Source organism: Nomascus leucogenys, chromosome 3 (genome assembly GCF_006542625.1).
Source record: "Nomascus leucogenys isolate Asia chromosome 3, Asia_NLE_v1, whole genome shotgun sequence".
Lineage (NCBI taxonomy): Eukaryota > Metazoa > Chordata > Mammalia > Primates > Hylobatidae > Nomascus > Nomascus leucogenys.
This window is the reverse complement of record NC_044383.1, coordinates 32,144,544-32,157,580: the sequence shown is the minus strand read 5'-3', so window position 1 is coordinate 32,157,580 and position 13,037 is coordinate 32,144,544. Positions and strand designations below refer to the sequence as shown.

At 37.9% G+C, this 13,037-nt stretch overlaps 1 protein-coding gene across 4 annotated transcripts in view; it reads left to right on the top strand.

Moving 5' to 3' along the window:
• BTRC (beta-transducin repeat containing E3 ubiquitin protein ligase) overlaps positions 1–13,037 on the top strand; it is a 208,873-nt gene that overhangs the window by 169,044 nt on the left and 26,792 nt on the right. For all 4 annotated transcript variants that reach the window (XM_030808198.1, XM_030808200.1, XM_003255366.3 and 1 more), the window contains 7 exons: positions 2,061–2,247; positions 7,490–7,586; positions 8,554–8,691; positions 9,201–9,319; positions 10,902–11,151; positions 11,596–11,714; positions 12,788–12,898. In XM_030808198.1, coding sequence (XP_030664058.1) covers positions 2,061–2,247; positions 7,490–7,586; positions 8,554–8,691; positions 9,201–9,319; positions 10,902–11,151; positions 11,596–11,714; positions 12,788–12,898 — 1,021 coding nt within the window. The remainder of the gene's footprint in view (positions 1–2,060; positions 2,248–7,489; positions 7,587–8,553; positions 8,692–9,200; positions 9,320–10,901; positions 11,152–11,595; positions 11,715–12,787; positions 12,899–13,037) is intronic.

The following is a 13,037-nucleotide window of genomic DNA, read 5'->3' as shown; positions in this document are numbered from 1 at the left end:
AATACAGACATAGAATCGCTATATATTAAGGTATATGAACATTTTAAGGCTTTTAATACATGGTGCCAAACTATCCCCTAATAAAAATATACCAGCTCATAGCCTCCCAACTATTAATACTACTTTGTTTTATATTTGCCAATTATACCTTTTTAAAATTTTTGTTTTTCTAAACTAGGAATTTAAGTTGCTGTTTAAAACAAAAGAAGTACCTATTTATATCTTAGGAATAACCACTATAAAAACTGAATTTTACCTATATCTTTTGTTAAATAGAATAGATTTTTGCCCCCTCTTTACTCATTGGATTTTGTTTTAGCCATAGGCAGTTTTCTTTGTACAAAACAGTCTGTGTGTACCTCATTACTTTGTTCTCCCCAATCACTGAGACATGTTACTATCTCAAGCTTATACCACTAAGAATTGAACAGGAGTTGATTAGACCTGTATATCCTTTACCTAATATTGATCCTTGGTTCGTATCCGCTGACCACTCTATGAGGTATTAAATCATCAATCTAATGCTTTATGGCCATTTAAACTTATAAACCTATACCATCTGGCTATGTTTAGTAAACCAAACTACTTCAAAAAGTACCTGTAGTCCATTAATGTAATGGGTTTGTTTGGAGTGTTAGGTGAAATTACTTCCAAAGACTTATTATAGGTACATGGTGAAATGATCAGGAGCAATTTGGTGGCACCCATTAAAAACACAGGACTGCATTTTGGAAATTTCTGATGGTGTAGAAAGTTTTAATATAAATTGTACCATTACTGTATTTTACATGAAGAACTAATTATTATATCTTTAATTGGCTTTTGTTCATGTTCCTTTAATAAGAATGGGGTAATGCATGTCTCCATCTGCTTATGCTTACATACGAACATGTGATGCCAGCCAAACAAAATCCATTTAATGCTTTCTTAAGTCTGCTGAAAAGTGTGACTGATATCCATACAAGCTTTATAATTAAAATGATATGATTCAGGGGAAAGGCCCAAAATGAAATGCCATGTTCTCTTTCTTGTTAAGTTTGTGCCTACGGGAGTGAGAGTATGAAGGAATCCTTCTGAACTATTTAAGTCTATAGAAAACCTCTGATATGTACTTTGTAAACAGAAATAACTTTGAATGTTTTTATCTCAGTTGTAAATGTAGAACAGCAGGCAAAAGAAGTTTTTTTAGTTAGATCATCCTATTTTATAGGATCTTTTCATCTGAGACCTCAGTACAGATTTGGGTGGTGGAGAACTTTAATTGGGAAGCCTTTCTGGTTTACACTCCCCAAGACCTATTCTCCACTGTTTTCCTCTGCACCTCCTACAAAATATTCTCTGAAATGCTAACCAAGTTATCTTTTGGTCTGGATTTTTTTTTTTCATTTTTGCTCAACTGTCATTTAGGTTTTATAGCAGCAGCTATGACCAAATATAGTTTTTTTTAATCTGAAATTAAACTTATTCTTGAACTTAAACATACATTTCTGTCTTTCTCTTGGGATATTTCCATGCCATCCTGTATTTCCTTCTCTCCTTTCTGCATGCCCAAAATTCTATAACCGAGCACATTCTGACTTAGTGCCTCTCCCCCAGTACATTTAAAGGATATTTCTTTTACCGAACAGCTTTGGAACTACAGCAGTAATAGAAACAGAATGAGAAATGGACCTAATATAGAGATTTGGGGGGGTCTGAATCATAGAGTTTGAGATGCCATCCATAGAACATCCCCTAGTGCTGAAATCCATATAGATAGATGTGAATTGTTTTCTGGAATCCTTTTTATTTTTAATGTCTTGGGGGGTTTGCTGGTTGTTAGCTTTAACTTCCTTATCTAAAGGAAGATGGAAAATACTGTTCATTTCTGTAACCTTATGGAAAAATTATTGACACTCATTTTACCCAAGCCTCTGTTTGAAAAAGAAACTGGACCACACTAGGGACAGTGATGTGTCTTCATAGCAGAACAAATGCTGTTCTGTTTTAAAGGACCTTTTGTAAAAAATCATTCACCACCCTCTGTGTTCTTTTTCTTTGCCTCCTCCCCCTACTGAAAGCTCGGGGTTTGGATCATATTGCTGAGAACATTCTGTCATACCTGGATGCCAAATCACTATGTGCTGCTGAACTTGTGTGCAAGGAATGGTACCGAGTGACCTCTGATGGCATGCTATGGAAGAAGCTCATCGAGAGAATGGTCAGGACAGATTCTCTGTGGAGAGGCCTGGCAGAACGAAGAGGGTGGTGAGCCTTTAACTTTTCTTACTATTACACGGCTTCAGGACCTGGCCATTCACAGTCACTGAAAGATTTTTGGGGAGCCAATGAGACCACTTCTCATTTAATATGGTGATTTTGTTGATTTGTAGCTTAAACTGTAACAGAGAACAAATGTTCATGTACTCAACAGTTTTTCTTCTTACCTGTCACTCACAAAATGACCGGATACTGTATTAATACTGCTTTGCAAAAAATAATGGAAAGCTGACCAGCCCTCCTGTTTAAAGCATTCTGTTATCTGGGCAGAAGTTGGTATCCTGTGGCTGGGCACAGTGCGTTCACACCTGTAATCCCAGCACTTTTCGGAGGCCAGGGTGGGCAGATCACTCGAGGCCAGGAATTTGAGACCAGCCTGGCCAACATGGCGAAACCCCGTCTCTACTAAAAATACAGAATTAGCCGGGTGTGGTGACGTGCTTCTGTAATCCCAGCTACTGTAGAGGCTGAGGCAGAAGAATCGCATGAACCCAGGCAGTGGACATTGCAGTGAGCGGAGGCTGAGCCATTACACTCCAGTCTAGGTGACAGAGCGTGACTTTGTCTCAAAAAAAAAAAAAAAAGTTGGTATCCTGCAAAAGGACTGATGGGCAATTTATGAGGCAAAAAAAAAGTAGATGACTTTGAATCACATAGAACCATCCAGTATGGCTTTCCCCTAAAATAATCCAGGACAAATGCTTTTATTTTCTTTCAGAAAATTTCTTGCCTTTATCTTATGCCTCTGGTGTTTTGTCACCTTTGTAATCAAAAATTATTTTTATGCCCAAGTGGAATAAGAACTCTAGCTATCAGAAAAAGTGAAAATGAAATTAAGTATAAATCATTGTTTCTTCTTAAGACTTCTGTTTTTCAAGATTTTCTGACTTAATTCCGAATTCCCCAAAGCATCATATAGTTAGCAGTCTAAGAGACTTAACTATTTTTTTTTGTTCTCTTAACAGTACCATTTCATTAGAACTTCTGAAAGATATCTTTCTTTAAATAATTTTCTCTCAGAGTATGTCTCTAGAATGTCACTATTGGAAAGCTACGTAGTAATAGTTCACAAATAAAGGTGACATATTAAATATTCTCATTGACAGAAAAAATTATAATAGGCATGTGTGTGCTTAGTGATGTCCTTCCAAATTAATTTTATCAGTTGTTTATCTTGGATCATAAAGAGGAAAACAGTTAAAAATAGAGAACACTTTTAAAAGATAAATATTCATGGGCCAGCTTTCCTTCGAATTTTCATGAAAAAGTAGTTGGCTCTCTTTCTTTTTTTCTATCTTTGAAATTTATTAACACATAATAAATACAATGACCTATAAATATTATACCAAATGCCTCAGAGATTTTTATCATTCTGGCTATTAGGAAGACTGTTTAAATTTTTCTCTCAAATTGAATTAAAGGAACAAAAAAACTAGGCAATTTTTAGGCTATGTAACAAAGAATATTGTTGGCCAGACGGGGTGGCTCATGCCTGTAATCCCAACAGTTTTGAAGGCCAAGGCAAGAGGATCGTTTGAGCCCAGGAGTTTGATACCAGGCTGGGCAACATAGTGAGACCTCATGTCTACAAAAAAATCAAAAAATTAGCTGGGCCTGGTGGCGCATGCCTGTAATCCCAGCTACTCTGGAGGCTAAGGCGGGAGGATGGCTTGAGCCTGGGAAGTTGAGGCTGCAGTGAGCTGTGATCATGCCACTGTACTCCAGCCTGGGCAACAGAGCAAGACCCTGTCTCTTTCTCTGTCTCTCTCTCTCTCACATACACACACACACACACACACACACACACACACACACAAAAGAATATTACTACTTCTCAAATATGTTTTTTAATTCTCACCTATTTCACTACATAGAAAAATAGAAATCTTTCATAACCTGGTTATGGAAATAAACTCTTTAATAGTACAATAAAGCAAATAAAAATAGAGTTATATGGTATTCGGGGTCCATCATTTTGCTAAGAATGCTGGGACCAGCCTTGGGGATACAGCAGGCAATTGCTTACATGAGAAAATTTTAGGGCAGCTGAGAAGATTTCTTTATCCCTCAGAAAAAAAGAATCTCTTCTCCAAATAACTCCTGAAACTTCAGTTAAGGAGATTCATTCCTTTAGCTATAAAGGTTTTGTTCCCTGTTAAAATACATTGTGTTCCCATTTGGACTGTAAATGACAGTAAACCTTCATCAGACATTGGGAGTTTACTGAGTCCTTTTTTGAAGGCAGAAAGATCAAGAAGTAAGTGGGCAGTTCTTGGCAGATGGATGTGAAAATGCCAAAGGTAAAAGGCTCCACAGTTTTGCTTGGGATTGGCACTAAATGGCAAGATCTTTTATGTTAGTTACAAAGAAAAAACAATCATTGAGAAGATGGCTTTTGAGCCTTTCTAAAGGGTAGGTGAAATAATCCAGGATCCAGCACTAATTACCACTTTCTTCCCCTATCTCTTTATCCACAGAAACCCATTCCCACTCTTTCGAGTATCCTTCAGAGTTCTGACTATATCCCCTTGTCTTTGGGCATGTTTATCCTCTTAATCCCATGATACACCCATGAAATTCCAAATACTTATACATCCTGTGTCGACTTCCTCCATTATTCCCTCGACTTTCTTGTTGCTGCTTCTGTTTTTACATGTTGACTTTATTCCTGTGTCAGTTGTCCTCCCTTTTTAAAAAAAAAGTTTACTCCATCAGTTTCTCATTTTCTTCTTTCAAGTTGTCTTGCCAAGCCTAATAAGTCAATAAAGTCTTTCTGTGTTATACCTTTCCCATATTTCCCATATGCTAGCTTTGAAAGGTTCTTCCATTTCTACTAACCAAAAATAGTAAGTAAATACAGTTTTCTAATAAAGCTTTGTATCTCTAAGTTTTAACTTGGTATTTGATGTTGTATTTTATATCTAGATGGATTTGACAGTCTTTCCCTGGGACATGAACTCTGTAGTTTTCTCTCTTGAATAATACTGAATATGCTGTCTGCTCAGTAATGGTAACTCTTAAAAGTATAATAAAAGACCACTTGGGAAAAGTCAATTTTCTTAATCAGCGGATCACATTTTATGATAACATTCTGAATTTAATATTTAACGTTTATCATGTACTCACATTCTCGTAGGTACTAGGCATTTCACATAGAAGTAGTCCCTGTTGTCAAAGATCTTCCATCGTAAAAGGTTTTGACTTAAAACATAAAGACAGAAGCCAGTTTTCAGTACCTAGCCACCCCTTTCTGTAACACTTTGATTTGAAGAAATTTAGATACTTTACCAAGACATGGTAAGTGCAGTGAGGTGGAAAACAAGATCAGAAGCTTATATGAGTTCTCTTTCCTTAGAATGTAGAGATAGTATCATTGCATAGGAAGAAAGTCTTAGAGTGCTAGAGATTAAAAGAAGACAGGAATCTCAGGAATGGTGAGCACTGAGAAACAATAAAGTAGTTAAGAATGTGGGTGGGCTCAGGAGTCAGACTTAAAATCTTCACATTCAAAATCTATTATTTGCCTGCAAAGTGTTTGTGGAATAATATTGTACAGAGAAATGTACCGTTAATCTGGAATTCTTTCATAATGCATCTTGTTTCCCCTTTTGTTTATGCTGGTGTATCATGTTTCATTAATCCCCCTTTTTATAAGTATTATTTTCACTTCTCTATTTCAGATTTTCTTTTCTGTATTAACACAGAAGTTAGAGCCAGCTACCTTCCTGACAGGAAATTTTCTCAACTAATTTTCAAGGTGTATAATAGGGAGAGGGCAGGGGAGAAACACTCCTGGAGACACCAAACAATTAATTATATTGTAATGGAGCTATAGAGGGAGGAGTGGATGACTGGCCCAGAGAAAACATGATTTCTCTGGTGCCAGGATTACACTCAGAGGCATTTCTGCCTGTCTCCACTTTGCAAGGCACGGTGCCAGTGAGAACAGCAGTTAGTACACACATAGTGGGGTTTACTAGCTTCCACACCGTGTTTGGTGGGTTCTTAACTTCAGGATGAGGAATTAAATTTTTTACCCAGCAGGAAGTGATTGCCATTTACTGATTTTTTTTTTGTAGCAAAGATCTAGCTTGGGATACGAGTATTCCAGAGATGTGCTGTCATAAGGAAGGAGATACTAACAAATGTTGCTCACTGGAATCAGGGAAGGCAGTTAAGCACATGTATGTATGTACACAGCCAGGAACACACCTGTGAAAATCAGTTTCATACCTTAGACTTGATAGCAGTGCTCTTAGGCATTTTTTTCTTCTTCCCTAGCTGCTGCTGGACACACCTGGGATCCTTTTGTTTTCTGTTGAAATGAACTGAATTGCTCCTTTCAAAGCATAGTTGCACTGATTAGCAGCAGCCTGGGTGACTGAGCAGCCACCACACCTTACCCCGCACAAATAAAGACCTAGAAAAAGTGATCTCCATGCCAGAGGCATTGCTGCTGTCTACAATGCTGGGGACCACTGACACAGTAAAAGGGGGAAAAAAAATCCATAGGGCATGTGCTAGTTCAAAGGTAATAGTTACTATTACTAACAAAATTTCCAAAAGATGAGGCCAGTGAATCTAAGCAGTAGTCTTATACACTAATAGATGAATTCTGATTATATATATTCCATTTGTTTACTGATACTATAATATTCCTAAAGGCTTGGTACTCCGATGTTCTACACTGGAAATAATCGTGTTTTAACCAAAAGCAAATCAGTGTTGGTCAGATTCCTTAGAGCCCAGAAGGTTACTCTTTGACATGGGACTCCTGAAATCAGGCTTACCTTTGTTCCTCCGCAGGCAGCTATGGAGAGTATATGGAATGGTAACCATGAAAACACTTTGAAAATATATGAAGTTCCTTATAAATATATAATGTCGGCCAGGTGTGATGGCTCACGCCTGTAATCCCAGCACTTTGGGAGGCTGAGCAGGCAGGTCATTTGAGGCGAGGAGTTCAAGACCAGCCTGACCAACATGGTGAAACCCCATCTCTACTAAAATACAAAAATTAGCCACGTGGTGGCAGATGCCTGTAATCACAGCTACTCAGGAGGCTGAGGCAGGAGAATCACTTGAACCCAGGAAGCGGAGGTTGCAGTGAGCCAACATCGCACTGCTGCACTCCAGCCTGGGCAACAGAGCGAGACTCTGTCTCAAAATATATATGTATTTAAATATATAATGTCATGATTTTCATTGGGAAATATTTGTTATTTTTTAGGGGACAGTATTTATTCAAAAACAAACCTCCTGACGGGAATGCTCCTCCCAACTCTTTTTATAGAGCACTTTATCCTAAAATTATACAAGACATTGAGGTAAGAATCTATGTATTTTGGGGTATTTGCCCAAGGGCACAGAATTATCAGCATTCTTCAGTCACAATATGGTTACAGCAAGCCCATGAAGGTTTATTGACATGAGTTGGAAATCAATCTCTTAGCTGGCCGCGGTGGCTCACACCTGTAATCCCAGCACTTTTGGAGGCTGAGATCAGGAGTTCGAGACCAGCCTGGCTAACATGGTGAGACCCCTGTCTCTAATAAAATACAAAAATTAGCCAGGCATGGTGGCACACGCCTGTAATTCCAGCTACTCAGGAGGCTGAGGTAGGAGAATCACTTGAACTTGGGAGGCACATGTTGCAGTGAGCCAAGATCACGCCACTGCACTCCCTCCTGAACGACAGAGCGAGACTCCATCAAAAAAAAAAAGAAAGAAAAAGAAAAGAAAATCAATCTCTTTACAGGCAAGTAGGGTAGGTAAAATAAATTGCTAGGCAAAATTTTAAAGATTTAAAAAATTGTTTACTAATAAATAAGTAGATGAGAGAGTTAAAGAGATTGATCCCTTCATACAATAGCAATGTGACTGGTAAACTTGTACTCATAAGCTCATATTTAAATATCTTCTGAATTGAACCTCCTTAGAAGTTCACCAGTAGCAATCAGTAGCAATGGCCATCACATATGTAAGAGCACTGAGTGTATAACCTCACATAGTTCGTAGCTTTTCTTCTCTTGGTGAGTAGTCTCTTTCTACCAGATTTATTATTTAATTGAACAAATTATAGGCAGGGGAGTTCTAGGAAACAAAGTTTAATTACCTTGCAAAAGGAAAAATATTTTATAAATGTAGATAGTAGCCTTTTAAAGACATTTTTTAGTTTTCCGTAAGTTGTGTATATCCCATAAAGCATTGAGCCATTGATTGTCATTAAAGCCTAAAAATAGTTTGATTCTAGGCGTTTCCTAACACTGCCTCTTTCCCATTCCTTCTTCTCAGACAATAGAATCTAATTGGAGATGTGGAAGACATAGTTTACAGAGAATTCACTGCCGAAGTGAAACAAGCAAAGGAGTTTACTGTTTACAGTATGATGATCAGAAAATAGTAAGCGGCCTTCGAGACAACACAATCAAGGTGAGGTCTATTCAGTTGTAGGAAGGTAGCAGAGGGCGCGAGAGTGACCACATTCATAGCACAGTCCAAAGCATAAACTCTAAGCATTATTTCTAGAAAGTAAGTGAAGATTTTAGATTGTTTCCAGTCCCAAAGCCAAAATCATTTCCTTAAAGGACAGACATCAGTTTCCCCCCAGAATACTATACAAATGGGTAGTCCTAGGGTTAAATTCTCTTCTTGAAAAGCACTGAATGGGCTGTAACTCTTTTGGCCCTCACATAATTATAGACTACCCTGTTCCTTAATGAAAAGGATAAAAGTTTGCATTAGTACTGAAACCATATATGTATATGTGTGTGTGTGTGTATGTGTGTATGTGTGTGCTTAGCTATACCTATAGAAAAGAATGCATTCCACACTACTCTGGGCTTTGATTATTTTGGGGGATCAGACACATAATAGGACCAACAAGTCTCCACAGCACCCCATCATCACATTGATCAAAAGGATCTTATTTGCCATCCTAGATCTGGGATAAAAACACATTGGAATGCAAGCGAATTCTCACAGGCCATACGGGTTCAGTCCTCTGTCTCCAGTATGATGAGAGAGTGATCATAACGGGATCATCGGATTCCACAGTCAGGTAGAAAATTTCAAATGCTCTTTTGAACTCTGAAATATCAGCTCTGCTCTGTTCTTTGTCATAGATAGTAATTTTGTATATATCGGCACAGTTCTGAAACTAAAGAAGAATAAACCACCGGGTCCCCATCATTTCTGTCAGTCTAGAACTAGAAAACTTGATTTAGAAATGCTTGAGGTAAGTTTACATTTTCGCACATTTAAGAAACTACACATTCTATTTTAATTTGGAGGATCGTCTATTACAGAAACTTTTCTTATCCTTATGGTAAACTTTGCATTCCTTACAAAAACCACCTCACAGGGGAATAACGTGAATGCAATAAAGCCTTCCTTTCAGGTAGTGGTAACTGTAGTGCAGGTCTGTATTATCTCCTTTGAAACACGTACAGGTGAGCTGTGCTCTCTTTGCCAGCCCCTCCCCTGCCATCCCTGCAGTTTTTAATTGCAAGCTTCACTCAGGGAGGGGCCCTCAATTTCCAGAGGCATTAGTGATTTGATGACACAGCCATTATACTGCTGGAGTCCAGGATAGCTTGAGTTCTGGGTACCAGCAGCACTGCTGGGAACCTCTGTTAGGAATTTTGCCTTAAGCTAAAGGATTTAGCAAACATAATGCATCAAAAGTAACTTAAAAAAAAATAGACCTAGGAAAAAAGCAGTTAACTGCATTGTTAGATACTCTGAAGTTAAATGTTTACCATTCCAAGTTATCCTCTGTGAATAGAAAAGACTGTTCCTGTTTTTTGTCTTTTGACTTAAAGGCATAGCAAACTTGGCCCTTGTAGTTACTGACATTTAACATTTATTGGTGCTTGTGGAGTGAGTGCCCCACAGAATCTGAAACACTGCAGATGCTAACAAACATCATTTATAAGATAAAGAAAAAACGATATTCTATAAAAGGGGGCTAAGCTGGAAAAAAGGAAATAACATGTTATAAAACCCTAAGTAAATACACAAAAATAGAATAATCAAAATATATAATCACACAAAATTCTCAAGCTATCCAAGGGCCCCACACTCTGCTGTGAAGCCCATATTTACAATGGGGGGAATATTTTAAACCCCTACCCACTTCAAAACACAGAAATGGGGGCTTAGAATTAGAGTCGTGGTTATCTTGGCATTTGACCTTTATGATAAAACCTGAGATCCAGGGTAATCAAACTCAAATTCACATTACTAAGTATGTGACGGAAGCATCTTGGCCTATTTCATTTCTGGCTCCTGGGGGCTATCATTGGAATGGGCACTAATGCTATTGTTATTAATCAGATTCCTCATTTAAAATGTATCTTACTAATGGTATCAAATTGAATGTGAGAAGTTTTACAATCTTCAAGTCTAGGCCAAATTATTAGGTGACAGTGGCTGCCACCTCATCCTTGCCCTCCACAACTTGCCCATATTTCAAGCAGTATGTCTTAAGGACACACTGGCAGCATCCCATCCCCTTCCTTCTCCCACTCTCCCAGTTGGGCACTCTCTCTAAATGTAAGGGGTGGAAGGGCACATGATGGTCAAATATAGGTAACAGATTGTAGCTTGAGTATCATCTAAATCTCATCTATCACTTCCAGAGTGTGGGATGTGAATACAGGTGAAATGCTAAACACGTTGATTCACCATTGCGAAGCAGTTCTGCACTTGCGTTTCAATAATGGCATGATGGTGACCTGCTCCAAAGATCGTTCCATTGCTGTATGGGATATGGCCTCCCCAACTGACATTACTCTCCGGAGGGTGCTGGTCGGGCACCGAGCTGCTGTCAATGTTGTAGACTTTGATGACAAGTACATCGTTTCTGCATCTGGGGATAGAACTATAAAGGTAATAAGGCATTTTTCAGTAAGTTTCCAACTTAGAATGGGGGAATTCATATGAAAATTTGATCAAGGGCAATTTAATATTTAAACTTTGCTACAGAAAAATGTAATATTTAATTCAGAGACTAGTTTACAAGTGAAAAGGTAATATGTGAGACATTGTGTGACAATTTGGCCTAGATATTTTATTCCTATAAATAATGGTGAGTGTGAGAAGAGACTAACCCTAGAAGAGTAAATCAATTTGAGGAATTCTCATGTGATAACAGCCAACTGCAAATTAGCCTGTGTTGCCATGAATTTAAATTGTCCTTTGTTTTATTTGTTTGAGAAGTTGACTTCCCTCTAATGGTTCAGTCCTGTTTTCTGCTTCCCTAAGACTCCAGTTGCCATAGATTTTACCAATAAAAGCACCAAATCAACTGCTCAATGCCATTTTCTTTTTCAGGTATGGAACACAAGTACTTGTGAATTTGTAAGGACCTTAAATGGACACAAACGAGGCATTGCCTGTTTGCAGTACAGGGACAGGCTGGTAGTGAGTGGCTCATCTGACAACACTATCAGGTAAGCAGCAAGTGCCTTGTATCATAAGGGATCAATATTATGCTCCCATTCATTATTAATGCACAGATCATACAAGTCTTCAATTTTGTTATGTTTATAATCAATTGTTTTTCCTTTCTGTAGCTTCTTACAGGTCAGAAGTTTGCCCCAAGCAGAGAAGCAGCACAGCAAAGCCTTTTGTTGCCCTTCTTTTTAAATTTCTCCTGTCTACAGTTGAAAAGTGCTAATAAACAGCTAACAGCCTTTGCTTTGCCATTGTTTTTAAGAAATAAAAGATTTGTTTCCTTACTAGAAATTATGTAATTTTTGTCTTAGCATTACATAATTGGCCAGAGAGTTACCTGTCTTTGAATTATGAAGATTTCACAGTTGGATGTCCTTTTTGGGGTTTTCCCTTCACAAAGATGAATGACATAGATATGATTAGAATTTGGAAGATTATCCATCCTCTCCCTTCAGTGAAGTACTAAAAGGATGAAAAGGCCATTAAAAAAAACAACAGATAGAGCTACTGTTTGTTATATCTAAGGAAATTATTCCTAGGAATCACTTGAATTGCTCTGAAAACATACAGTTTTTAAAATTAGTACACAAAAGTTTTTGAGAACTGACTCTGCATTTCCATTCTCTGAGAAGAGCTGTCCTGGACAGTGGTGAAAGAAGTGTCCACCGTGGCAGAGGGGGAGGTGCTTTGTGAGAACAGGACATCACTGATAATCTGTATCTCTTTCAGTTTGGTGACTTCAGGAAACTACTTTCTTAGCTTAGTCATTTCCTTCTCAGGCAACTGTGTGCATTGAATTTGTTTTTATGCCTGGAAGAACCTGTTTACAGAATTAGTAAAGCACTGTGCTTTGAAAATACATTTTACGTTTCAACTTAAGCCTACATTTTTCTGTGTGAGTTCTATAGCAGAAAGGAAATACATTACATTGAAAGCAGTACGTATCTGTGTGGGTGGTGATTGATTTTATTTTGTGAATTTTTAGAAGGCATATGAAGTGTATTATTATAACATTCCAGGCTTAGAAAAGAATATGTGATAATTCACTTGACTTAATTTTCTCTTCCAGATTATGGGACATAGAATGTGGTGCATGTTTACGAGTGTTAGAAGGCCATGAGGAATTGGTGCGTTGTATTCGATTTGATAACAAGAGGATAGTCAGTGGGGCCTATGATGGGTGAGTGTGCTAACAGAGTGTAAAAAAGAGAAAATCTGCGTCTTAATCCTTCCTTATGTTTATGGTGTTAAACGTAACCATTCCTTGTTTCTAAAAGCTTGTAGATTTTACACAAAATATCTGATACCATATTTCTTTA